Source organism: Odontesthes bonariensis, chromosome 14 (genome assembly GCF_027942865.1).
Source record: "Odontesthes bonariensis isolate fOdoBon6 chromosome 14, fOdoBon6.hap1, whole genome shotgun sequence".
Taxonomy (NCBI): Eukaryota; Metazoa; Chordata; class Actinopteri; order Atheriniformes; family Atherinopsidae; genus Odontesthes; species Odontesthes bonariensis.
The window spans coordinates 21,987,640-22,014,658 of record NC_134519.1 but is presented as its reverse complement, the minus strand read 5'-3'; the positions used below and the strand labels follow the sequence as shown (position 1 = coordinate 22,014,658).

The 27,019-nt window shown below is 41.5% G+C and overlaps 3 protein-coding genes across 6 annotated transcripts; 2 read left to right on the top strand and 1 right to left on the bottom strand.

The window, feature by feature from the left end:
* The first annotated feature begins 2,941 nt into the window (after window positions 1-2,941).
* vwa5b2 (von Willebrand factor A domain containing 5B2) lies at window positions 2,942-17,625 on the top strand. 4 transcript variants are annotated; one of them, XM_075483555.1, is made up of 23 exons: window positions 2,942-3,138; window positions 3,456-3,624; window positions 4,885-5,052; window positions 6,032-6,247; window positions 8,488-8,713; window positions 8,833-8,990; window positions 9,176-9,307; window positions 9,411-9,535; window positions 9,640-9,816; window positions 9,931-10,041; window positions 10,658-10,860; window positions 11,534-11,648; window positions 12,020-12,205; window positions 12,291-12,507; window positions 12,585-12,919; window positions 13,108-13,345; window positions 13,437-13,775; window positions 13,881-14,018; window positions 15,026-15,154; window positions 15,232-15,278; window positions 15,809-15,920; window positions 16,083-16,206; window positions 16,487-16,622. In XM_075483555.1, exons 3-23 carry the CDS (start codon window positions 4,914-4,916, stop codon window positions 16,521-16,523), a joined length of 3,504 nt encoding a protein of 1,167 aa, XP_075339670.1. In that variant the 5' UTR covers window positions 2,942-3,138; window positions 3,456-3,624; window positions 4,885-4,913; the 3' UTR covers window positions 16,524-16,622. The 4 variants fall into 4 exon arrangements, with proteins under 4 accessions (XP_075339670.1, XP_075339666.1, XP_075339667.1 ...); XM_075483551.1 differs by having other exon boundaries at window positions 2,944-3,138; window positions 15,228-15,278; window positions 16,487-17,625; XM_075483552.1 differs by having other exon boundaries at window positions 2,944-3,138; window positions 4,843-5,052; window positions 15,228-15,278; window positions 16,487-17,625.
* Window positions 17,541-22,243, bottom strand: alg3 (ALG3 alpha-1,3- mannosyltransferase). The gene is made up of 9 exons (XM_075483556.1): window positions 22,006-22,243; window positions 21,092-21,191; window positions 20,860-21,007; window positions 20,540-20,700; window positions 20,254-20,374; window positions 19,965-20,170; window positions 19,232-19,307; window positions 18,750-18,895; window positions 17,541-18,636 (listed from the first exon to the last, which is right to left on the bottom strand). Exons 1-9 carry the CDS (start codon window positions 22,184-22,186, stop codon window positions 18,456-18,458), a joined length of 1,320 nt encoding a protein of 439 aa, XP_075339671.1. The 5' UTR covers window positions 22,187-22,243; the 3' UTR covers window positions 17,541-18,455.
* On the top strand, window positions 22,237-26,212 carry mul2 (mitochondrial E3 ubiquitin protein ligase 2). Its single transcript, XM_075483557.1, has 6 exons — window positions 22,237-22,331; window positions 23,233-23,374; window positions 23,820-23,907; window positions 24,012-24,132; window positions 24,698-24,929; window positions 25,117-26,212. The coding sequence occupies exons 2-6, from the start codon at window positions 23,258-23,260 to the stop codon at window positions 25,618-25,620; spliced, it is 1,062 nt and encodes a 353-aa protein (XP_075339672.1). The 5' UTR covers window positions 22,237-22,331; window positions 23,233-23,257; the 3' UTR covers window positions 25,621-26,212.
* The last annotated feature ends 807 nt before the right edge of the window (window positions 26,213-27,019 follow it).

The following is a 27,019-nucleotide window of genomic DNA, read 5'->3' as shown; positions in this document are numbered from 1 at the left end:
GCTGCATCTTTGCGCATGCAAACATGATCAGGAGGATCAGGATGAGGAGCAAGAACCCGCACTCGATTCCCTCATGGGCCATGACCCTTTCTGTCCATTACTTTTTTTCAGCTTGGAGTGCATAGATGCACTGAAACTACTCAGCATCTCGTGGACGTACCTGTTATAAAGGAAAGAGGCGCAGTCTTTCTCAATATGCTTTGGGGCTTTCAAGCTTACCCTTTTTTTTACTCTAGCCATCACCTGGTGGTAATGTGAAAAAAAAAGACCAACACGCTGTTTGTAGTGGGAACAGTGAACAGAAACAGTCCCTTATTTGTGTGTCTCTTTGTAAATAGATTATTTTTCACAATGATATACGATGAATAAGTATTAACTATGAACCAACATGCAAAAGAGGAGACGCTCACTATTGTGAGCCGGTGCTTTCTCAGGTGTTGCGGTTCTTTATCCTGTTCTAATATAAATTCATCCACCCCCTTCAACAAACTCCAAAACACCGAGTATCTCCATGTCCTCATCTGATGTACAGAGTACGAGATAAACTGAGGTAAAAAGAATTGGGAAACATGTAACCTTGTATTAAAAAATGTACTTATTTCATATAAAAAATTGACCAGTACTAATGAATATAAAACATGTTACAATTTATTTTTTCTTTCTTTCTTTCTTTCTTTCTTTCTTTCTTTCTTTCTTTCTTTCTTTCTTTCTTTCTTTCTTTCTTTCTTTCTTTCTTTCTTTCTAATTCTCTCCTGACAGCCAATGCAACAGTTAAAAGCTTTCTAAGTTGAAAAGTGAAAAGAAAGAAAGAAAAAAAAAGGTCCATAATTCAGGTCCATAATGGGTGATTATAAAGTGATTTGTACTAGAGACGAGATTATCTTCTGAAATCCTGACAAGGGAGACAGACCACAAAAACAGAACCACTACAGCAGGAATAAGCTACTGATTTGCAAAGACTGACATCTAGTGCCCGCTGATTAAGTTTCTTTTAATAGACCTGTTGTCGATCCTGGTAAGGATTTGTCTTGTGGTGAGAATGCAGCATACTGTATTCCACAGTTTTGAACAACTTGCGTTAAGTCATGTTGTTAAGTCGTTCCAGTAGAATCCTGAGAGAAAAATCCTCCTCTTTTCCATGGCAACTGGGATTAACGTATCAACAACTAATTTTAAAACAGCAGCAGCAGCCTTACAGTCAGTGTAAAGGTAATAAGGCTAATTTGACAAATTGCTAGAAGTGATAGAAAAGCATTTAAAGAATCAAAACTATTATCATTATTTCTGTGATTTGTGTTCAGTATGTCTCAAAGTATTTTTGTGGCACAGTAGATCTAAATCCTTTCACAGCTTGTACTGCTTAAACCCAGAAGAGTTTAATGAACTTTGCAATTGACCTGCTTTTGCTTAAAAATGAAGTAGATAAGTTTTCATAGCTAATTGCCAACCGGGACATTGTTTACCCAGTCTAGTAACTTTGAATATCAGTTTTTAAGTGGCTGTACCTTTAACTTTTTGTTAACTGCAGCTGTCAAGGGTGCAGATTTATCTCCAATGGCTACAATAGTTTGTAGCACCCAATTAATATTACAGCTTTTACTACGTAGCTAAGGCTAACATAGAAAGGTATGTTGGCAAGAAAAAGGTTTGAAAAGCGTAAACTGTTACACTAAAGCATCATAGCTAACTTTCTTCAATTAGCAAGTCTGTTAGATTGCAAATAAAAGTAATCATCAGTTATGATGAAAAAAAAGAATGAATATCTAAAAAAAAAAAATCATTTTTGCACTTTTTAATGACTGCAAAGGCAAATTAGCTGCACGTGTTTTTTTTTTAAACAGGCTGAACAGCTGTCAAAAAGCAAAGGTGTTAATTGAGTCTTTTCACAGTTTGGCATGACTTATCACAATTCAGTCTTTAACATTGTTTGTGTGGTATCCCTATAACTGGACTATTTATTACCAGTTTTAATGCATTGGTAGAATTAAGCTGTAAAGGGTTAGGGTTTTTAAAAAGGGTCTTTTCATTTAAACATACAGGAAAAGAAAAAAAGAATATAAAAGGGCTGAATTGTTTCTGTGCAGTGTATGAAGTCATAATGCATGTGTCCTTGTGAAACCATGACATAAGTACATCAGTAGGTGAAATGAAATAGGCCACATGGTGGCAGGATGGGACACGGATTGGAAGTAGGAACTAATCTCTTTCTCTGTCACTCTGAAGCACAGACATACAAACAATTTTAAGTGGCATAAACACGGCTGATCCAGATCACTTTATGACATCACATACTTAAATCAAAGTGCAGAAAACGTAGTAGATGAAGAATACAAAGCTAAATGAAACAATAATCATAAAAAATCCAACTCAAGACACAGAATGAACATCAAAACAAAAACTGAGTGCTCCCCTCAATGGGATGTTTCACTCCTCTGACCCGCTCTGTCTTTGCATCTGCCTGTTTGCCTGATAAATTAACACGCCTGTGGGACATAGAATTGATGAATAGTAGTCTTGAAAATAGATGAAATAATCGTGTGCCCTATCTTCTGAAAAATTAACAACAAATCTAGTAATCAGCTGATCATATAAGCATATGAATTTCTCTGTTATATTCAAAATACTGGTCTATGATCTGACCAACAAGATTAAAAAAGGGTTTAGTGGTAACAGAGAAAGCAACATATCTAAAGTGGTTTCTTTAGTGAATTCAGGAGAGTGTATATGCTTTGAAAGTATATTCAAACAATCAAATATCACCGTACATCCAAACAGTTAAATATCATTATGTCTTCTTGCAGCTATAACTGTACTTTTTTTCTTTTTTTGTGCTCTGTAGTGTTGGAACCATTAAAATGGTAATGTGAAGACAAAAAGACTGCAGCTTCTGTGGTCTTAACAACCCATGTCTGCTGCTACCGTCTGCCTGACTGACCTGTTGGGAGATGCAGAACACACCACCCCCTTCCTCTCTCTAGCCAAGCCATTAGGCATGAATTATGGTGCTGCTACCATCACAGCCAATTCTCTGGACGAAAAGCAGGCTCTGCCTCACTTACCGTTGTGTGCTAGCTTGTGCCTGAACAGCAGGTTCACGATCATAGATTGTGATCAGCTCGGTAGTCCAGGTCAGAGCAGGTAAGCGGATGACATTTCACATAAAAGGGAAAGTGGGTTTGTGCAGAGGTGCATGCTGGTGATAGATCACAGCAGCGAGACTTGTCTGTTTTCTCAAAGCAATATTAAAGGGAAGGCATAGGGGCTGCCCAAAAAACTAATTTTATGTTGTCTATAGCTTGTGGATGGATGTCTATGTCAAAAAGGCTATACACAGTCTGAATTGGCTGATAAACTGCTGTGGTTGCTGATGATATTCATCACAGATATTGCTTTGTACTTTTTATATCACGTAGTCAGTTTTATGGATTTGTATTGTGGATGTATTCATATCACAGGGCAACTGGTGCATTATTTGAGAGGAGACGGAGAGAGAGGAGAGCGCAGTGTCAGTTATCAGGAAAACTCCTCCAACGTATATCACCGGGAAACCCACAAGCGCATGTGGTGGAGGAGTGATGCAGACACTGGACTCAAAGGCAAATGATCTGGCTCTGCACAAGTACAGTAAGTGTTCCTGAAAAAGCCTTTTGCCTGTTATCTGTGGCTTTAACTGTCATACAGACAGACTGTGGCGGTTTACAGAGCTCACTCTTGGACAGCTATGCTAAGCAAACATCAGACAGATTAATTAAACTTCCCAGAGAAAAAGCTGAATCCTCACTTTGCTGATTGTAGTTTGAGTCACTGCTGCTGTGATAACTTTGTCATTTGCCAAAATGTGGAACTGAAAGCTCCAGGATTTTTTCTCATGTCTGCTTTTGAGTGTAAGACAGAACTTCTGAAGGTTAGTGAGTGCATGTGTACATAATTTGTTCTGCATCATCACCCTGTAGAGTTTTTAAGGTCTTATGCTGTCTTACTCACAACAAAACTGAGCAGTGTTATCAGCTTTGTCAGAGGTCTGAGGCTGAGCCGGTTACAGTATAGACGGGTCACAAGGTTGTGCTACTTTTTGTGTGTATTCAAGCAGAAACAATTTTCCCTACTTGGAAAAAAACAGACATTTATTAGCTTGTTATGAGCTGAGAGTGCAGTAGCCAGATGGAGGCTGTTGATCTTGTTAGAAAGGTGGATGTGAGAACACCATTACCTGGATCACAGCAAACACACGCAAACATGCACATGCACCCAAGTGCGCATATTCAAACACACACATGTACGTACACACACACACACACACACACACACACACACACACACACAGTTTTGTGTATTCTACCTTTCACCTGGTGATGTGCACACTGCTCTCAGAACCTATGGCTCTTAACTTTTCTTAACTTGAGGCATTAAGAGTTGTTGTGCAGCTTGAGTGAAATGGAAAAACTAAGGAAAATAGGAATTAGGAGTAGGCCATAGTTGTAGGTACACATGGGTTTGCATAATGGTTTTCCACTGATTTCAGACGATAGGCTTGACTCTTAGGGTGACTTGTTATGTTAATGATCAACCACGGCTGTTATACACAAACTCTCACAAGTGGTTGCTAGGAGCTGCTGGACAGGAGACAGCTTGGATACATGTCCAGAAGCTGATGTGCTCATATAAATAAATACCTGGCGGGCACATATACACGGAAAAAGTAAACACCTTCATTTTTGCATGCTTTTAATCCATGCAGGAAAAACATCAGGTCTGATTCACAGACATTGTGATTGTACACTAAAAAAGAAAATGAAAGAATTTTAAATGCCCACTCACATATTCCTTTTCCTGTCTGTTTAGAGCATTTCACTGAGCTGTGTACCTGTGTGTTCATGTACCCAGCAAAGTAAAGGCTTGCTGGTACTGAAAAGATGGTGGGGCTGAGAAACCGCTCAACATGGGAGCCGTTGTTACTCAAAGCCTCCTACATCAAGTCCTGTGCCAATGGCTGCTCCATGGGCATCACTGCAAACCTTACCTATGCCAATGCTGACATAGAGTCTGTGGAAGGTGAGTCTTGGGATAATTTACTCTTAGTGGTCATTTTAGCATTGCACAGCATAGCATAACATTTTACATCTGGATTTAATATGACATTACTTAACTTCTCTTACAACATCATCAAGCGCCCTTATGCAGTGGAAAACACCAAATATGGACGTTATCGGCGGCAAATATAACTTTTTTTTACATTTTTAGGCTGACTGAACAGGTGGTCTTGTAAAGAAATCTGACTGTATTCTTTGTGGGCAGTTTTAATTGCTCTACAGTGAAGCTTTTATCATCTCAAGGAAAACGTCACCTTTCAGTTTGCTTGGAGACAGCTGTCTTCACCACCATCTCTGCTCTCCAGGGTTTGAGAGGAGAAGCTGCAGCTGCAGCACAACTTAAACTCAGCAGTGAATATTTAACAGATTTTTTTCCCATGTTCATTTAAGCACCGTTAGGTCATGTAAATGTGTCATTTATTTATAAATCTATATGTTGATTTTTTCTTAAAAGCAGATCAAAAGTCAAATTAAGACCCACCACTTCTATTCATATCAATCCGTTAATGTGGCGGTATGCAGTTTTAGACTTGTGTTGTGTTGAAAATGATATTTAAATTACTTACTCAGTAAGAGATAGTAAATTGCCCTCGTAAATTGTTCCAGAAAAGCACAAGGGTGCTCATTCAGACATGATGCGGTCATGTTCAGTTGCAGTAAGATGGATGGTAAGCAGTGCATGTCTTACATAAAGCTAGTTTATTTTCCAGAGGTGTTTTTTTCTCAAATTTGACAGCATAGCAGGGAGCGCATGTTTGTTGTGTTCTTTGAAGGCATCTATTATACACTGACATATTCCATGTGATATGCCATATAGGTTATATGATACATATAAGTATATATTGTACATCAAGTAAAAGTTGAAGTTGAAGTATTTTAGCAATTCTGAGGAAACACCTGGGGATTGTTCTTTAATCTGGTACTTCTGTAACTCTGTCCAGGTGTGTTTGTCTACCCTCTTGGGGAAAAAGAGGTTGTGGTGGGCTTTGAGGCTGTGATTGCCGGCAGACTGGTGGGAGTGCAGATCCAGAACCGAGGGAAGCTGAAAGACTGCTGTTTGGACTGCTGTCCTGGTTCTGGTTTTGATGGACACTGCGGGAATGGCCGGGAGTGGGGCTGCTGTGGGATGTCCAGCCTAGACATGCAATGCACCAACGGTGAGGAGGGAGGGTTAAAGAAAATAAATTTAAAAAAAAATCTGCCCCAGTGCCCATATATTTATCTGGCACAATTTCATACACTTCAGTATAGAATTTAGATATTCATTCTTGTTAAACATTGAATTACGCTGCTTTGAGAGCTATTTGGTATCCCAACCAACATATTAATAAGGAAGAATAAACAGTTATTGTGCAGAAACTGACATGATTGATTGGCTCGGTGTGCTGCAAACAGATCTGATCAGGGCTCGCTAAACAAGCCCTCTTTATGCTTGTGACAGTAATTACTTCATAATATCCATTACACATGACAAAGTATCAATTACTGATAGAAAATTAAAGCATCTAAAATCTGTTGTTTCACTGTATTACTGTAAATGGAGCACATATCACATCCTGAGTACTGCTGTGCTGTAATGATGTGGTTTATGTAAGCCTTAAAACAGCTGTCTTGTTGTAATGAATAGAAATTATATATGGCTTCCTGTCCAATGCTGAAGCCTCATTTGCTCATCCATATACTGAGGCTCTTCTCCTGTGGGTTTTTATGAACAACACCAGCAGCCTTTGGTTACTTTCAAGACTTGAATGATTTTACCATTTGTGCTGGATTTTACGAGTAAATACTTTAACACATAATTGTTGTCTGCTTGTGTGCCTGGTATTTCTCTGTATGATCTTACTGAAAGCTGCCCGAAGCAAATGTTTTTTAAAAAGTATTAAGGAATAGTGAGCAGCCATTTTAGCATTTTGATAATTGTTAGAAATACACTGCCTGATTAAGAAAAAGGTCACTCTCTATTATCTTGCTGGACCACCTTTAGCTTTTATCAATGCACTGATTTGCCAATAAGCTTTTGCAACGTTGCAGTATTTATCTACATCCAGAGTTTAATGAATTTTTCTCTAAGATCTTGTATTGATGATGGGAGAGTCAGAGCTCTGTGTAAAGTCTTCTTCCGCACATTCTCATTTTCAATGGAGTTAGGACTCTCTGGTGACCAATCCAACTGGGAAAATTATGTTTCATGCTCCTTGAATAACTCTTTCACAATTTGAAAGAGTAACTGAAGGGACCAGTTCTGGTAATCTTAATAATGCTCCACTGTGGTACTGTACTATCATCACGAAACATAGAAACAATAAGTCTTCATTATCGTGCTGGTGACACGGAGCTTTATTTGAAGCCAGACAAAACAAATCAAGTAATTAAAATACAGGGTTGCCTTATGGACATAAAGGCCTGGGTGATCTGTTTCTATGATATATTAAATTCAGACAAAACAAAAATTATTGTTTTGGGGTCGAAAAACTTTGTTACTTCAAGGCTAGACCATTATAACTCCTTATTATCTGGGTGTCCCAATAGTTCTTTGAGAAATCTTAAAAAACACCAAATCTAGAGCGCTGACAGGACCAGCAAAGAATTTAGAAATTGAATTTAAATCCTTCACCTCACTCGTGGAACTCTAAATGACCAGTCTCCATCATATCTTAAAGGCCTTCTAGTCCTATATTATCCTAACAAAGCACTTTGCTCTCAAAATGAAGGCTTTCCATTGGTCCCTAGAGTTTCTAGGAGGGAAATGGGAGGCACAGCCTTCAGTTATGGGGGAGGCACCTCTCCAGCGGAACTAAATCCCAGTTTGGTTTAGGGAGGCAGACACTCTCTCTGCTTTAAAGATAAAACTTAAAACTTCCCTTTTGGATAAATCTTATTGCTAAGACTGGCTCAACTGATTCAGATTATTCAGATCCTCCAGTCATCCAGTCATCTATCCTGCCATATATCTGCTCGTTGAAAGGGTCTGTGTGATGCTCTTGGGCTCTCTCTGTCTCTCACGCTCGCTGGTTCTTTAATATACAACCACTGGTGAGATTACATAGGTCTGTGAATGGTGGTTGCCATTTTCTGCTCTGAACTATCAGTGGGTTTATTTCTTTTTGATGCCAACCAGTTTTCATCTCCTGCATATAATTTTTCAATCAGTCTTCTTGTAGAGTTTGAAATGTTTGACAATGACTTAGCAGAGATTTTCATTTTAGAGCGTTAGAGAGTTCTTAACTAAACTTTTGTATTTTCAATGATCTCCTTTATTGTTTTGTTGATGGATCCAGAACAGGAATGTGACCCGTCTGAAACTAACATCCTTTCTACATCATATCCTTTCCTTTCTTTCACCTCTCTTCCCGGCCTAAAAACTCTGAATTATCTTCTAATGCATTTTTGGTTTTAGGACATCTCATCCTGGACGAAGACCTGGAAAGAACCACCTTCATCGTGGGCTGTGGAGTTATTGGTCCCATGGATATAGTATCTGTGATCATCAGCACCACATTAGAACTGCCCACATTAGAAAATGGAGCGATCCACATCGTCTACCCAGGACTGCTTACCCCAATTGTTACTGGCCAGATGACCCAAAGCAAGAGCGAAAATGGAGGGAAATCTGAGGAAACTGGGTATTTATGACAACTGTGGCAATCTTTTTCCTGACACTGTAAATAAAACAAATATAAAAAGATAAAAATAAATACATTTAATGTTGACTGACTTTAAGCCTATAATGCATTTTCCTCAGGGCAACCAGCTGTTTTGGTGCTACCTCAGGAAAACAAGATCGGGCCTTAGACTCTGAGCAGCAGTGCTCCCATGCCATCTTCACCAGTCCGGCTGCCAACCTGGCACCGTATGAACTCAACTTCCAGCTGCTGGTCAGAGGGGCCTGTCTGCTGGCTGGTACTGTCAAATAAGTCGGACTCAGATTCAGTTGTTGTGAAATGTTGAAGCAGACGACCCTGACCACGGGACAATCCCTCTTTGACAAAATAAAGAGGGCCTGAGTCTAAACAAAATTTACTCCGCTATATCAACGACTGATGCTGAAGTATTTTAACCTCTTTAGTTTTTCCTCTTATTTGCAGGACTAGAGAGCCCTACTCATGCTCTGAGGGCAGACGCAGATCCTAGCGCTCAAAGTGCCTCTGCCACCTACATCACCTTGGCACAAGAGCATCCGTATGACAGACACATAGAGATCATTTTGCACCTCAGTGGTGCGCAATGAGATATTTTCTCTAAAAAAAAGTCTGAAATTATTTCCTCATTGCACTTGTTTTTTACTCTTTCAACTTTTATCTTCAAACTCTTTTTTTACAGAACCTCACAGTCCATTGGTCATATTAGAGAGAGGCAGACTTTCCTTCAGTCAGTATGAGCAGCAGATCTGTTCCCGCCGGGATTTCATTCGCTGCACTCGCAAAGACTCAGAGCTTGAGAGAAAGGTTTGTGAATAACTCACTGTGCCTGACTCATTCTGGTGGGCATACCGCATGCATTTACATCTGCCCTAATTCTGTAACTAAGTAATAATATTTTGGTCCGACAGCTGGAGTTTGTGAGAAGGCGATACCACAAGGACATCCTCTGTAGCCCCGTCTTAATGCTCAATTTCTGTCCCAACTTGCTGTCTGAACCTCTGGAGCTGCACAAAGCCACCAGAGAGTTGCTGTTCCTTGTTGATCGCAGCGGCAGCATGAGTGGCACCAACATTCATCGTGTAAAGGTGGGCTGCAGTCAAAAGCATGTCAAATAAACTGCAGTATAAAGATGAAGGACGTATATTGACCAGACTACATCCTTTTTATTTTATTTTTTTAATCTTTTCTTGTTTAATCAGGAAGCTATGGTGGTGGCCCTGAAGAGTCTGCCCTCTGGGACAATGCTCAACATTGTTGGATTTGGTACCACCATCAAGCCCTTGTTCACCTCCAGCAAGCTATGCACTGATGTCAGTTTCTCTTGTTATAAAAGTTATTTTAGTCTGGCGTATTTATTTGGTTTTCACTTAAGTCAAAGAAGTCAGGATATTGCAAATTCCGTTTTCGATAAATATGGATCCTTCCTTCTCAAGCATTTAGATCATGTTTCCTGAATGCAGATGTTATTCATGCATGCAGAACTATCCGTTCTGTTCTGTCTACTCTCTAATCAGGCAATAGGTCTGTTCCTGGTGTTGCCTTAGTAGCAGAGTATCAGGTTTTATGCAGACCAGGCGCTGCAAGGACAAACAGTCTTTGCACATTCTCATCACCATATGGTGGCCTTTCATGCATTTTCACTTAGGCAGGAGATGTCCCTCCAGCTCCTGTTTTGACAGGCATATTTATCTACGGTGTGAACTGAGGTCATTTTAAGGCAGGTGCAAATGTGTACACGTGTGTGCTGACTTTATAAGAGAGAAGCTGTCTCACAGGCTAACTGGGGCATCTAACATCAAACAGTAAAATAATCTCATGTGGCGTTTGCACTGGTACAGCAGTTAGACAGGTGTTGCTTCTCCATCCTTTACAGTTTGACTGATTGCATCCCTATTTTAAACTACTATACTGTATGTATGCATCTAGGTTACTCTAATGCAGGCTTATGAATACATCCAGAGGATGAGAGCTGACATGCGAGGCACCAACCTGCTGGGGGCACTGTCTTGGCTCTACCAGCAGCCTATGCAGCGCTCATATCCTCGTCAGGTCTTCATCATTACAGATGGATCCATCAGCAATGTGGCTAAAGTGCTGGAGTTGGTACGCAGAAACACGTGCGCTGGCAGGTATGGAAACTATGCGTGAAGAATGTTACAGAGAGACGTCAGATGGACCATCAGTATAAAAAAAAAACATACAGACAAAATGGAGATGAATTCAAACAAAAGTGCACTGTATGGATAGCATGTTGAAGGACAGCATCATTGTAACTAGTGATGGATAAGTGAGTACAGGCAGGACGAGGTGAGGCATGACCGAGGGAGGAGAGGAGGAAAAAAAGGGGGACACAAGAAAACAAGGATCTTAGATTTGAGAGCAAAGCACTGGGAAGGAAAGAAAAAGGGTTGAATTTGTCTTCAGCCCCGCCCAGTAATCCTACTAAGTGCTTTGCTCTGCAGTAAGAGTCACGCCCCTTGCTTTTTTCCAGGCTCTTTAAGCAATGCAGAATAACTCCATTTATGTCTCATTAGTATTCTGCTGTTAGACTGACATTCTCCTCTGTATTTTGACTTTCTCTCTGCAAACTGCACACTTTATCCTCATGTAATGCTTCCAAAGCTGCACATTTACAGTCTGTGCTTGTAAATGAGATTCTGCTCTTGGTTGGACATGATTTTGGATGTCCGTTTCTCTTAGTCATGCATAGCTAACAACATCTAACTTATCTAGCCACAGACACCTGCTGTTTTGAGAGACAAAGCTAATTATATATAAATATCCCCTGTATCACCTTTGCAGATGCTTTGGTCTAGGCCTTGGTCCCCGAGCCTGCAGCAGACTCCTGCAAGGAATTGCCAAACTGACAGGGGGGACTACAGAGTTTTTGGATGATGAGGCGAGACTCCAGCCCAAGGTAAGCAGCAACGCAGTACCGCCATCTACTGGAGAAACATGAAATGCACAGCAATTACATTCACAGCGTTTAAAAGATAAATACATAAAGCTTTGGTTCTTTACAGCTCTCTTTTGAAACAGAAAAAGTAATTAACAGCTTAAAAGATTAAAATGATCTAAAGTATATACCCATGTAATAAGATTTAATGATGAAACTAAAAGTTAACTATATTTTTGCCTTATGATGGCTTCCAAAAAAGGGTCTTTTTATGGACTATTTTCACATTTCAGATACCAAAGGTTAACCACTTATCATTTGATGTTTACATAAATAAAGCTTTAAACTGTGAAAAAAAAACAATGACAAAGTATTGCTCAACTCTCTCGCAGTTAATCAAGTTTCTGAAAAAGGCTTTTGAACCTGTGCTGACTGATGTTCGGATCGACTGGTATCTGCCAGAGTACATGGAGGCTCTTCTTTCACCCAATGAAATCCCTCCACTCTACCCTGGTGATTGTCTCATTGGATATTGCACTCTTTATGACATGACAAGTTTCAGAGCAAAAAAGATCGAGGTATGCTGCATGTAATTTCATTTAAAAACATGCGAGTTCATCTTGGCGAGATTCTGTATAAGATCTCTTAAATGATATTTTCTAGTCTCAGGGATGGGAGCATAAACGTTTACATCGTGACTCCACTGGTTCAGTTTTTGGCCAGTCAAATGATGAGCTTTCGCCCCCTACTACTTCCGAGCTAATGCCTGTGGTGACTGGTGCTGATGGCACTGACCTGGATGAGGCCCTGAGAGAAATTTCCAGAGAAATATCGTCGGAGTTCTCCTGTGCAAGAGTCACAGATCCAGGAACCAGTCCAGGTCAGTACTTCATCACTGAAATCTACATTTTCCCTCCGGACACATGATGGTTAACAGCTGGGTTTTATACGCTCTAGGTGTGGAGCTGGACTGGTCCAGTGATATAAGGCGGAGGATCCAGGAGAGCTCTTACATTCAGGAGCAGTACGTCCTCACTCACTGCTCCCTCAGCAGTGAGCGAAGTCTTCAAACACAGTCCCACTCACTCATACACGCCTCAAACTCGGACTCTGCAGGCGATGCCTTTTTGTGCGACTCTCATTCCTCCGGTCCAGTGTTGGATACAGGGTCTCTACCACAAGGACTTGAGAAGATGCCCCCCCCAGAACAGAGATCATCTTTGTCTCGTTGGGCAGACCCAGCATGGCAGCATGACCTTTCAGCTGAAACACCTGACAACGGGGAAAGAAAGGCAAGACTAACAGTAACAAATTCACTGATATTACTGATGGAATAGGCTAAACATAACAGGCTGGAGCTTCACAATCAGATAACTCCCAATGTTGTTTTCAGGCATATGTTGTTTCACAGACAAATAGAACAATATAGTCTAAGTTGGGATCTTTAAGGCCTCTTTGGTTTTCCCTCTCACACAACCAGAATGTGCATCTGGATGGAGGCGAGGAGTCTCGTAAGAGACAAAAAGCACTTGCCCGTTCAGCCATGGCTGCGAGGAGCTTCTCATCACCCCAGGGTGAGCTGGAGATGCATCGCCTGAGGAGGGCTCTGGAGAAGGTATCCTTTGACCAAACACTAGGGGGGAGGCTTGATGAAAGTGATGGGGAAACAAAGCCTCCATCAAGAGGGACACTGTCCCACAGGAGCCTAACTGATTCCAGTGAGTAATCATGAATGCAAAGAAAGACAAGACCACCCTTCCTAATTCAGTTTCATCAAATTTTCATCCACTTTCTCTCTCTGATCCTCAGATGGACTTCTATTTCCTGCCTCTCCCCTGGACTGGGACAACCTCACAGACCCAGAGTATCTCTTCACTGCCGTTCCACAAGAGGATCCTCCACCAGGTCACTGCCGCTCCCTCATTCACGGGATGCTGAGTGGAAGGCCGGTGTCCTGGGAGGTCACTGTGGACCTGGGGCAACTCTGGACCCCCGAGGGCGAGGAAACCAAAGGGGTTAACAGATGTGAGGGTGGTGGGGAAGAAGAAGGAGGGAGGCCGTGGGAAGACATCATTCACCAACTGACTGCTCGATCAGTTATAAGGGACTTTGAGAAAATGGCAGAAAGAGAGAGCAACACTGGACATGGTGATGACTACTGATTAGAAAAAAAAAACTTTAAAATATACTCTGAACTATCCCACTGACTGTCAATTTCTTATTGTTTTACCTTATTTTGTGTTGTTTTTTTAGGTTCAGCCAAACGACACCGAATGAAGGCTATCCAGACCAGTAAGCATTGCAACATCATCTGTATGTACACAGCCTTCACCACCACTAACAGCAGCCCCAAGAAAGACTCGTCAGAAAGCACGGATGTATGCAACACAGGTATGCTGCAGACCGACACATACGTAGGTTAGGCACAGCTTTACTCAGGATATTTTCCTTGCTTTTCAGATAAAGCGTAATTCTGTTTAACGAGAAGAGCTGTTGTAGCCAGATTTTTCAGAGTAGTGAAGATGGTTCTCTTTTATTCTGCTAATATATACAACACACCTAACCTGTTAGGTAGGAGGTAGTTTTAAAAGTTTTGATATTAATCTACTGCTAAAAGTGCCACATTTTCATCGATTCTTCCCTGATACTAGCGAATGTGTCATATGTAGACATGTTGAAGCAGACATCAGCGGTGCCACCGTACAAAGCTGTGCAGTTACAAAGTGGAAATAGTCGGATATGCATGGCGTCTTATTGGAAATCTACAAGAACTCAGTTGTATTATGCTCAATCCTAATTTGGTGCACAGACAGTTATGCATTGCAACTCACAGAACACAAGGAATTGTCAATCAATTTGACTTTATTTGGCCAAAAGCTAAAATGGTTTCCATCTACACAGCTGTCTATCCACATGGGACAGTTCAGGCATGCATGTAAATGCATGCGTCTGTGCCATTTTAAACAACCCACTCTTAATTCTTCATTGTAACAACCTGCACCGCCAGACCGAAAAAGGCTGTACGTGATTAGCCCCGCATCAAAACACACAGAGCCTGAAGATGAAAACCTGTGTCGGCAAAGAAAGTTTTTTTTTGTTTGTTTTTTTTTGTCTGTTGAGGTTTTAGATCGTCAGCATTTATGAGCCAGCAAAGATCTGCATCAAACTTTTTCCAAGTTATTGATCACTTTTAAATCTGTCTCTTGTTACGAATGTAATTTAATTAAAAATTGAGTACAGTATGAGGGTTAACACCCTTAGTATTTATTTAAGCAGAGACATGCATACGCTTTGTACAGGATTGGGTTTCAAGAGACGCTTGTAAAGTTGCAAGGATCAGGCTTCAATTTAAAAGATTTTATTCTACATGTTGTGCATGTGTGTGTGTGTGCATACAGGGATTCATATGGGGAACATGCAGACTTCTCGGTCAGGCAGTCGCAGGGAGAGGGCCTATTCTGTGGGACTGGGCAGACGACGAACCAGCAGAGACAGCGAACAGGCTGAAGACGCCTGCAACTCAACAGGTAGACCGAATAACATCAGCACCCATTTCTGTTCTCAATACTTTAGGTCATCAGCAATCTTTGTATCTCTCAGACAGAGATGACACTCCTGCCTCACCCTGTAGCGTTACGTCCTGGAACTCTAGTAAGTATGGCTGTCCACTCTGTGAAAACACTTTAGTGTCAGTACAGTCTCAAGAACAGAGGCGTCTGACCAGAGCACCACTTTAAAACTATGTAGAGGAAACATCAGCACTTCTCTCCCCTGGCTGGATTACAGACAAAGCTTTACTTCATCCAAATGACAAAAATATGTACCTGATCTCTTGTGGTATCCAGTCTTGCAGATAAATTTGGTTTTATTTACACAGTTTTATCCAAAATTTCTCTTTTTCTTTGGTTCTCTCACCCAATTACAGTGGAGATTCATTCTTTTGTTCACCAAAAATATACATTCCTTTATCATTGGTAAACATGTATTAACAGGAACATTGTCCTCTTTGCTCGATATAATCCTCAAATCGCACTGCAAGTTGTTTAAAAATAATGATAGTAACTAGTTTGAAACTCACAAATACCTTTTGTATTTTGGGTGGGCCGATTCTTAAGATAAAGCATCACTTCATCACCTGCTGATCACACGATACACTTTGGTTTACTCCATTATGTTCTCAGATGCAGGTGGCGCTGGTTACTGCGCTGTGGGCCCTGCAACGACAGGCCCCTCATGCAATCGTTCACAGCGATCCATCGAGAGCAAGTCAATGGAGAGCTTCTTTGGCGCCAGGTAAGACTCTTCTAATGTGTCATTAACTGCAAAAAAATGGGGTTGATAAAGATGCTATGAAATTGCAGATAATAAATAATTCAAACTTGAGTGTAAAAATGGTGCACTACTTTGGTTTTTCTCTAAGGAGTGTACTGTGCATTGTGCTTTCATGTGTTCCAGGTTCCCACTGGGCAGACTCAGGTCCTCGATTTCATCAGGAAAGCAGGTCCCTCTCAAGTCCCACTGTTTATCTGCAGAAACTGAGAAACAATCAGAGAGTGACGCTCCGGACTACCTGCCCCTGGTGAGCTGACAACACATACAGCACAGGGCGGGGCACTTTAAATATTTAAATCTTTACCCATCGCACAATACCACCTAGTAGGAGTTTAATTGAGGCAAAAGACCTGAGAACTGTGGCAAAATTACTAATTTTTTAAAGGCTAATGGTGATTATGAGTACCAATCAATGGCATTTTTTTTTTAAATTCTCTTCAGTGCTTAGCCTTATGCAAAGTGTTACACTTTACTACACACATGCATGAAAGCTCCTGCATTGATTCATGTTCATGGAATCTTCTCAGGTGCATCTACAGCTTGCATCAGGAGCTTTTCTACTGACAGAGATCTACTCCGACTGTGTTCAGATCCCCCTGGACCGCCTTAAAAGAGCATCGCCTTACAGTCTCCACCGCCGCAGTCTCAGCCCGGCCTTCCGCTGCACGTCTCCCAGTGCTCCCTCTTTATCCACCGCTGCCAAGCCTCCAGGTGTTCCCATTAGCCACCATGTTACCTTTTCTCCTTCGTCATTCTCGCTTGCCAAACCAGCTGCTCCTCCTTTCCATCACACTCCCGACCACACCCCACTGATATTGGAGTCGAGGCTTCTGCGGAGGCACCTGTCTGACCGAGACCCTGCCACCTCGCCCCCTGACCTCCCCAGCTCCGAGGAGGGCTCCTTGGAGCTATCCGTCAGCCTCTCTCAGAGCCAGAGCCAGAGCCTTGGCCAAGCAGACAGCGGTCGCGGTTCAGAGACGGACGTCTGCGAAGGCTCCTCTGTAGAGCCCGGTGACCTCCAGGGCAGCAGCCAGTTGGCTCAAGAGGATCTGGAGGGCTCAAGCTGGGCCACAGCTGTGGCTCTGGCTTGGCTGGAGCACCGGTGCGCCGGCTACTTTATGGAGTGGGAACTTGTGGCAGCTAAAGCAGACTTCTGGCTGCGCTGTCAGGAGCTGCCGGAAGGAGTGGACCTGGCAGGGCTCAGGGGAGCAGCAAGGCAGCTGTTCCTGCTGCTACGCCACTGGGATGAGAACATCCAGCTAAACATGCTGTGTTATAACCCAAATAATATGTGAGACAATCATCTTAGAGGAAACTGAGCCAGATCTAATGATTAGTTACTAGTTAATCGTTACAAATTATACTGATCTGTCCATGGAAAATAAAATGCTGTATTTTATTAACCGATACTGTGCCGTTCTAATTTTACATGACATAGACCAAGTGGCCTTTAATCATAACTAAGCTTTATGCAAACACGAGAATGCCTTGACCATTCGAAAAAGCTCTTTGTAGTATAGAATGTAGCTTGAAGCCAATGTAATGTATACTATGCCAAATGCCTAATCACATTCACTGATGATCAGGATTATTTGATTTATTAAAGATGACTTTGAGATGAAAATCAAAGCTGGGAAAATAAAATAAAACAAATTCTGGAAATAAAGCAATTGTTGTTGTTTGTAGACATGAGGAAAACAGCAGAAACGTTTAAATGGCATCAGTGGTTTAACAAACTTTTTTTCTGTTTCAGTGTTCAACATATTGATCATACTGGGCTGATTGTTTGCTCAAAGTTGTGGTTCGACTCATAAAGAAGACAGGCATTCCTAATTGTCTACAGCTTACTTTTACATATTTGTTTGAAATACTTAAAAATAAATGTTGGCTTTGTAGTTGAGAACACTTTGATCATGGCACGGAAAACATCACAAACTTTTGTCACAAATGAACTTCACTTAAAGCTTCTTGATCTAATTGTTCTAAAATTAAAAAATAAACCGCTTTCTGTAAACACATTACAACGTAACTTGTGCACCAATAAACTGCCAATTAATTTCTGATAAAACCAGGACATGAAAGAAGCTGAAATTATGGACAGCGTGCCGTTTTATCCGTAGGGATATTCTGTAACATATATGACCAATTCTTTCAACACAGTATTACATTCATTGCTGCGCCCTTCTTCTGATTGTATAGCTGAAAATGAAACCTGAGAATCCACCACCCCTCCTCTCATCTCTCTTCAACTGCAAGCGGCAGCTGCAAGCCATTGCATCATGCAGGTGCCTGTCTGCAACCACATGTTACCTTCTGTCACTTCAAACAGTGAGCGGAGATGAAAGTATTAAATGGCTCCTTTTTATCCACTTAGAAACAGTCCACCACAGTGACCTCTTTTTTTGCAATGGATGTTGCGAGAATCAAAGGGGGGATGATGATGATGATGATGATGATGATGGAGGCTGCCAACTTCCAGTCCGATCAGGCTGTGGCTCAGTGGCGTTTCTCCTTAACGGCTGTGTGATCGTGTGTTTCTTCTGAGGTTGAAGGCAGGGGTGGAGCCAGCCATAAACAAAGGAGGATGATGAGGTGACAGACATGAAGGGCAGCGGAGCTGCTGTTTGTCGAAGGATATGTGTTCCACGAAAGCTCGATCAGACCCAGGATCAGGACTCTGCACAACAGAAAGTGACAGCTCGTCGCTTCTATGCACGAGGGCTTGGGAATGTGCTACACATCGAAAAAAAAAAAGGAACTTGTGGTTTAATACTTAAGACTTCGTCATACCTGAGTAGGTGTGCGAGCTTCTTGACTCCTCCACTCCAGAGCAGGTAAGGCAGCGTGTGGAAGTACCACACGTAGAACTGGTAGTGCAACGAACGGCTGAAGCACATGCCAATGAAGTTAGAGGTGAACAGAATCAGCACAATCTGTGATCGTCTGTTAAGGCTCGACAACATAATGCAGACCCTTTCAATGAACTTATATCCAACTATCCATTTCTAGAACTGAAGTGTCCTTTAAAGCAGAGTCAGGGATATGTTGAAATCTAGTGGCAAAGTTGCAAATTGAAAAAGTGTATGCAATCTGCCTTACTCCTCTCTTTTTTTTAGGCAATTAGTGGAAACATTTATTGATACTTATAACACAGAAGACCCCGAGTTTGATTTGTGCGCTGTGGCCAAGTTAAGACACGGGGTGGATTTTTACATGCTGAAACTGTAAGGTACTGCTCTGGAGACGGGAGTTAACTATAACAGAAGGATATGATCCACAGTGCATCTGTTAGCAGGGATCTTTCTCTTGCTCGGGTCCTTGAGGAGTTCAAAGATGCTTTCTCCTGGTCTAGTGAGAGAAAACAGTTATTTGATACTTTAAAAAGTTTACAATTACACCTTTATGCAAAGAACGTAAACAGCTGATAGTCAAATCTGGCAGAAATGTTCCCCATGATGCTCTGATAAGGAGTAATCCTTACTACAGTAATTAAAAAGTTATTTTGTAAAACCAGTATTCCATTTACAGTAACATAGCAAATAACATGAAATAGCAAAATTCAATATCAAAAGGGTTTCTCAAAAATGCAGAATAGCGGAGATCTCACGTGTTAATATAAAGTTTCATCCTTCAAGGATGATGCTGCTGATATTTTTGGTTTGTTTTTGCATTTCTTAATGACACACATCTTCTTCTCCTTCTTCCTGGGACAACCACCACAGAGAAATGTGGAGGATTCTCCATTGCTCCCTGGCTTGTACCATACACTCTGTGTCTGTGTGTGGGCTTCCACACCAGTTTTTCCTTGGCCAGCTCCTCTTTGCTTTCTCTTTAGGTTCACGTGATGGAAAGAGAAACAGGCAAATATCTAGAAAACCTTACAACAGAGTCTATGAAATCCCCAACTCTCTGAGGTAAAGCCTGCTGTGTCCTGGTCGTATTGCCCAGTTAAGCTCATCTTTCCTCATACAACAGCAACATTGGTACAGCCGAAGTCTGTCTCACCTCTTCCAGCGGCGGAAGGCAAAAAGCAGCAGGATGAGCAGGTGAGTGGCCAGCAGGAGCAAGTGGAAATAGCGATTCAAGAAGAACCATTCTGGCAGGAAGCGCCAGTTGACCGTCCACTTGAACATGAACTGACGCCCAAGATCAAAGGCCCGGCTAAAATAGCCAACAGGATTCTCTAAGATGAATGGTAGTCCCAGCAAAAGCTGTATTAAAGATAAATAGGGAGATTAATGCGGCCAAAACCAAATAAAGAATGTGCGGCTTTAAGTTAAAAGGGTGCATTTACCTGTATGGCTGCACACAGTGACAGTTTAGGGATTGTCCTGATGAGACCAAGCTCGGACAGGAGGAGAAAAAGGAGCCCAGGGGCAAAAAGAAGGACGTTCATTTTCACAGACACTGCTAAACTGTCAGAAGGAGAGGAAGATTGAGTTGTAATTTTCTTCATGGCACTCAGGGCAAAAATTATCCTAAACAATAAATAGTTGTACACATGAACATAAGTTACATCTGTTTAAATCTTCATCATACGTTGGCAATTTAATGAGCAGCTGCAAAGAGTGCCCACTTGCCTGTATAAGCAGCAGCCAAAGGTCCAGTACCCATCCATGAATAGATTGACAGCTGCAAACAGTAGCATCATGGCCACCGGATCATTAAAAAGACGCAGCACAAAGATGGAATGGATCCGATAGGAGGCACAGCACACAAAGAAGAACACATAGGGAGGTACCTGGAAAGATTTCAGGAAATTAAGATGGATTATTCTAAGAACTAACAGAAAATACGCAGCTCTGCTTTTTAACACCCATATGTACACGGCATATATTGTGTTTGCAGAGCGCAAGCTGGTTTGGTAACAAATTTTACAGCCTTATCACAACAGACTGACCTTCTTAGTGCGATTGTATATCCTGAAAACGAGCAGCAGTGTAATGAGGTAGAAGACTGCAAAAATGTACTGGCCCAGACGAATATTCACCCCGTGGCTGGTAACGTAGTACAGAGCTGTGAAGATGTAGACAAAACCCGCGGGGTACCTGCAACGACAAGGTCCTAATTTCCAGAGCACCTACTACTGAAAGAAGGAGAGACCTCCAACACCAAAGACTTTTGAGACTTACACCAATGGGCCGGTGTCTCCTTTAAGCTGGGTGTAGTCGTAAGTACCGTTGATGACCCCCTCCACCTCATCCATGTAGGCTTTCCAGTCGATCTCAGTGTCTGCAGTAAATGACATCCAAACAGACACCATGTCGGAAAACTCATAAGGAAACATCTACTACTTTCAATATAGCATCCATTAAAACAGGTTGAGACAACTGGTATAAAACAATTCATCAAAGACAGTTGGCTTCTGTCTTCTGTTTAAAAAAAAAAATACGCTAAATTAACAGCCATAACATTTGATAAAGGATGATTTCAGTTATTAAATAAACATTTCAAACATTCACTGGCTTAGCTTATTTGCACCATCCAAATAAAGTTTAGTTATCAACTTTATTAATAAAGTTATTATTAAACTAATAATCAATTATTAGTTTAGTGTTTTAATAAATCAGCTGAAATCACTTTACATTTTCATCTCCTACTGATGCAATTTCAGATTCCATGGCCACGTGCATCTAACTAAACAGATGTGATTTCACGAATGCTAAGTTCGTATCATTACTGTATCATTATGCTGCTATAACATATAATACATACTTATCCAGTTATCATCAAGTCATTGGGATTACTGTAAAAAAATAAATACTATTAATAGTTACGGTATGGTGTTTTTTTCCAATATGCAGTTATGTTTATGCCACTAGAAGAGCCCACCTTTGACCGACTATCTTTAAAAGTCAGAAGCGGCTGAAATAAAGAATGCCGCGGCAGTCAGAACACACGAAAGCTGTAAGGCAGTGACAGTAAATTCCCGTGGACAGGTGGCGTGTAAGTTAATGCTTTGCTAAGGCTAGCTACTTAGCATTCAGACGCCCTCAGAAAGGAGACAAAACACCAGAGCATGCTAGCTAGCCGCGTGGCTACTTACAGGCTACTTTCTGTATGACCCACAAATTGATTCCGATTTCTAGGAACCACAGCACTGAAACGATCAGTAACGTGTACTCCGTCTTGAACAGGACCAAATGCTTGTCCTGCCAGAGCGTGTGAAGCTTCCCCCATAGCGGGGACGGAGACGCCGGAGACTTTCTCCGCGTACCTCCTGCCATCTCAGCGGAGATAAGTGACGCGGAGAGGAGGCCGCAACTGACATGCGTCCATTCTGCGTCACGTGACGTTGTATCACCTGCGTCACGTGACATGGATAGCGCCGCTCACGCTATGTCGACCTGACAGGATTATTTTCTCTGACAGGTAAGAAAACATGTTAACCCTGCACTTGCTCGATAATTAATACATATGTCCTCGTAGACATTTTTCTTCTTTAACGCTCATGTGGGTTTTTATCGCTGTGTCGTAAAAACGTTTAGAGGTCACTGTTGTTTCCCCAGCTGTACTAGCAACGTTAGCAAGCTATAGGCTAACTGTACTTTGAACAAAACAGTCTAAGTGGAATATGATTTCATGATTCTGTAAGTAAAAGTAGTGGTAAAAGGCACACTTATAATGGAGCTACGGGCTTTCAAGATATTGGCATGCAGTTTAATTCGGTTGTGACAAATCCAATCTTACTGAACCTTGATGTATCTCTAGCTCTAGGCAATAACAGGTGTGCGGTTGTCTCTCTACTTCTGCCTTTCCCCCATTTCATCTCCTGCGTGTGCTATTGAAGTTCCAACTCTTCGCAGTAATCTCGACCTTCCATTGCATTAGCTCACATTTTTTAAAGAAAATGCACGATAGGCATCATTTGAAAGAGATTGAGGGAGGTGTTTAAAAATTCTCGTTCTGATTGCATTTCGAGATCCTTCAAAAACTTGCTATTGAATTTTAAATCGCCTGTAGCTGGCTCCGTGTTCTTTCAAACGTCAACACAGAAGCTGCATTCGACATCCTCCCGACTTCACAAATCCACGCAGGGAATAGGCGACGCGTTTAAAGTTCCATGCTACTTTATTTGTAACTTTCTTCCAGTATTTAACATTTAAATACACTCATCAATGCATATTATTGCCAGATGCTCTATCATGAACTCTGTGGGATTTGTTCCACATTTTACAGAACCAGTACTCTGCAGGATCACTGCTGTAGATTGACTGTTGATAGACACATTGTGCTTGTTCCATATTGTGTGAGTGTGCTGGTCTGTTTTTAGGGTTGTACCAGGACAGCCAGAGGGAATGGATGGATTCACTGTGACGTTTACGGAGGCAGTGTGTCTTGGGGCCAGCTTTGCCTTGTCAGGCATCTTCTACTATTTGCATAAGAAAAGCCGAACGACAGTTGATAAACTTGATGTAAGTTGTGTTTTTTTTTTTTTTTTTTTTTTGCAATTTACACACTTACTTTAACAGTGTGGTATTCTGTCCATTGATTTCTCTAAAATGTCTGGATACTAATGCGTACAGAGAGGGCAAATCATTGTGACTGTTGTTAACATGTTGCCTGAGTTAACTGAAGCAACAGCGTCTACTTGAAGTCATTTTCAGAGGCCAGAAAAAGTAAATAGTGCAGACATGCTGATGGAAAATTTAAAGCTGGGGGAAGTTAAAAGGCTTCAGTTTACGTGGCACAAAGACGGTTTTCCTTTTTCTTTTCCTGTCTCGTGCTGCAGGGTATGAAAGTCTTGTTAAAAAAAAAAAAAATCATGTAGTGTCGAATGCAAGTGTGCAAATTTGGAATTTTGTGTTTGTGCTGTTTTGTTTGCTGCTTATTTTGATGATCTGTGTGTTTTACGGTCAGAATGCTCCACACTTCGCCATAGATGGAAAACTCAAAGACCTTTTGAAAGTTACTCCAGGAGCGTGTCTGCGATATGCCGTCATTGAAGGTGATCAGGCTGTCATTGCTTTAATACATACAAGAGCTGATGGCACGCTTTCCTACTGTCTATGCCACCTTGCCTCTCATTCTCTGACATTGCATGTTTCGTAGGTACTGTGACACCAGTGGGTGAGCATCTGTCGAGTCACTTCAACAAAGAAATTTTTGGCGTGTTACAAAAATTCACGTTGAAGGAACACAGGCTGGTGTGGAGCAGCATTTCACGCACATGGTGAGAACACTCAGAGAAGAATACTCAGTAACAGTCCAACCCCACACACTTTCGTAAAAGTGTGTCAAATGTTTGCCATCCATCCATCCATCATCTTCTGCTTCTCCGGGGATCGGGTCGTGGGAGCAGCAGCTTAAGCAGAGAAACCCAGACTTCCCTGTCCCCGGCCACTTCAAATGTTTGCGTTAAATGCAATTTGATAGCGTTTTTCAAAAAGATGCATTCACGTCATTCAAGGTGGGTGGTGCAAATGGTACAATTATGGGACTCTGTTTAATGGAGACATTCCAAACAGTAGAACCACAGGGGATTTACTCATGAAGGTGCAGCTACTTCTACAGATTGTGTGTGAGATTTATAATTCTCATTTCTACTATTGTGAAAGGTTAAGGCCTCCAAAAAGCAACTTAAACCTACAATTTTTCTTATTAATGTAGCACAATATTCTTAAAAAAGTGGATTTAAATATCTTGAGTATTGGTATTTATGACACAATGTAGCTAAACCAAAGATCCAATCATTTTGCCTTTATGATCATCATTCTGTCCCTCTCCATCTGTTACAGGTTGGACACTGAGCGAGTTTTGCATGAAAGAGTGAACGCGGTGCCCTTTTCGTTGGCTGGATTGGATGAGACCACAGTCAAAGTCGTGTCCCCTCTACAAGCCTCTGGAAATCACACAGAGATCACCAATGAGAAATTTCATCAGGCTAATTTTGGTTTTGGACAGCTTGTAGGACAATACCTCAGCGGGGAGAAGCCTAAAGGTCTCCTGGAGATCGAGGAAATGCTCAAAGTCAGTTAAATTCTTACATTTTTAACTTCTGTTACTCGGTAATGAATTCATATGCAATCCACGTACATTTTTGGTGCTTGCTACTCAGACGTATGTGAGTAAACAGTGAAAAAAATAAACGTGAAAAGTAAATGTGAGACCGAAATAGTCTTGATAATACATTGTGCATTTATTAACTATTTTCCAGGTGGGAACAAGTATTACGGGGGTTGGCGAGTTGATACTGGACACGGATGGCACTCTGAGTCTTCGACCCCCTTCTGATAGCTCCCAGTACTTCTTGAGCATGGCAGGATTTGAAACCCTGCGAAGAGAGAATGACAACATTGCTGCTTGGTGGAAAGTGCTGGCTGTTGCCTCTGCTTTGACAGGGGCAGCGGTCTTCTTCTGGGCCAGCCTACGCTACTACCGTCAGCTTAAAGTACGCTGGGAGCGGGAGAAGGAAAACAGGGAATTTGCGAGACGGCAGACCGACGCCTTAAGACTGCCCGCTACTGAGGCCCCTCAAGACGGGGCAGACAATCACACGGGGAACGTTTGTGTGATTTGTCTCAGTCAACCACGAGACTGTATCCTGTTGGATTGTGGGCACGTGTGTTGCTGCCACAACTGCTTCCAGGCCCTGCACCAACGGAAATGCCCCATCTGCAGACAGGATGTTGTCAGAGTGCTGCCTTTTTATCAGCCCTGAAGTACCCGTGGGACCGTATGACCTCGGTGGACTCCTCACAAAATATTCCCGTTTTACTTCTCAATGGTTTAAACTGTTGCACTTTTAATCTTGAAATAAATGAGAATTTAGTGGACACTGGGCAAACATTTTGCTCTTAACGGAGGGTCAGTGAGTAACTTTTTTTTATCTGAAATCCTATATGAGAAGTTAAGTCAAATGGAAATCATTGGAAAAAATGAAAATTCAAGCGATACAGATGTATATTTTTGTAAATGTTTATGTGCCTTTCTCTGTTAATGAACCTGGCTGCTGCTGTCTCAGTAATGGCACTGTACTGTACGTTCTAAGGTTGCGGTTTAATTAATGCACTACAGAAAGGGGAGAATGTAAAACTGGTTTATCCTTACAGAAACTGTAAAAATCACTCTCTACAAAAAACGTTTGTGCAAGTACCTCACTTGCCATCAGTTGTGGATGAATTAGATTTGCAACTAACACGAAGCGGAAGTCTACCTAACTTTTTTTTAAAAGCTTGCCATCACATACTCTATGTGAAAGCATGAATTACACACAAAAAAAGTTGAATAAAGAACCTGCACACAGTCTCAAACTGCCTGGAGTGACGCTAACTGACCCTTTCTCTATCTGAGGTTATAGAAGCCTGAGAATAAATTTGCCATAAGCTGTAAACGGTAACTCGTCCGTATCCCAACCATATTGTTACCAGTCAAGTTGCATTGTGGGTAATGATGGTTTCGGCATTTGAGGGGGAAAAAAAGCAAACCGAATAATGAGGTCATAATTTCCTGATGCTGCTGCATCAGTTTTGGTCCTCAGATTTGGACACTGCGATAGCTCGTCCTAATTTCAGAATCCTTGTTATTAGTTCATTTAATTTGATCAACTTTTTTTTTGCTACTTGAAGAAACAACAGGATTCTTTGCCGGGTGAACACTTTATACTTATCACTTTGTCTCCAGGAACATATTGAAAACGTTTGGGAGAAATTAAGATACATCTGCCTACAAATCATTAGGAGTCCTGGCCATCATATTGACCACATAAACAGGAACGTGAGTGGGCAGGTCTCATATGTATCATGTGAACTTTATGTACTGAAATGCATCAAAACTTGGATATTACTGGTAGTACAAATGCAAAATCAGAGTATTTGGTAATACTTTATAATAAGAATACAAATCATGTTGATTGGCGATGTGTCAAATTCCTGTTGCTCACATTTAAAAAAAAATGATCAAACTGATATGACTGTGAAGGATTAGTTCCAACCTATATGATCAGCTAAGGAATATTAATTAAAAGTTTCTCCATACACGCTGGATAGCAGCTTGACAAAACTATTTCAGAACTGCGTATTTGCTGGTCCTCTCAGAGAAGGGCCCATGCTTGCGGAAAC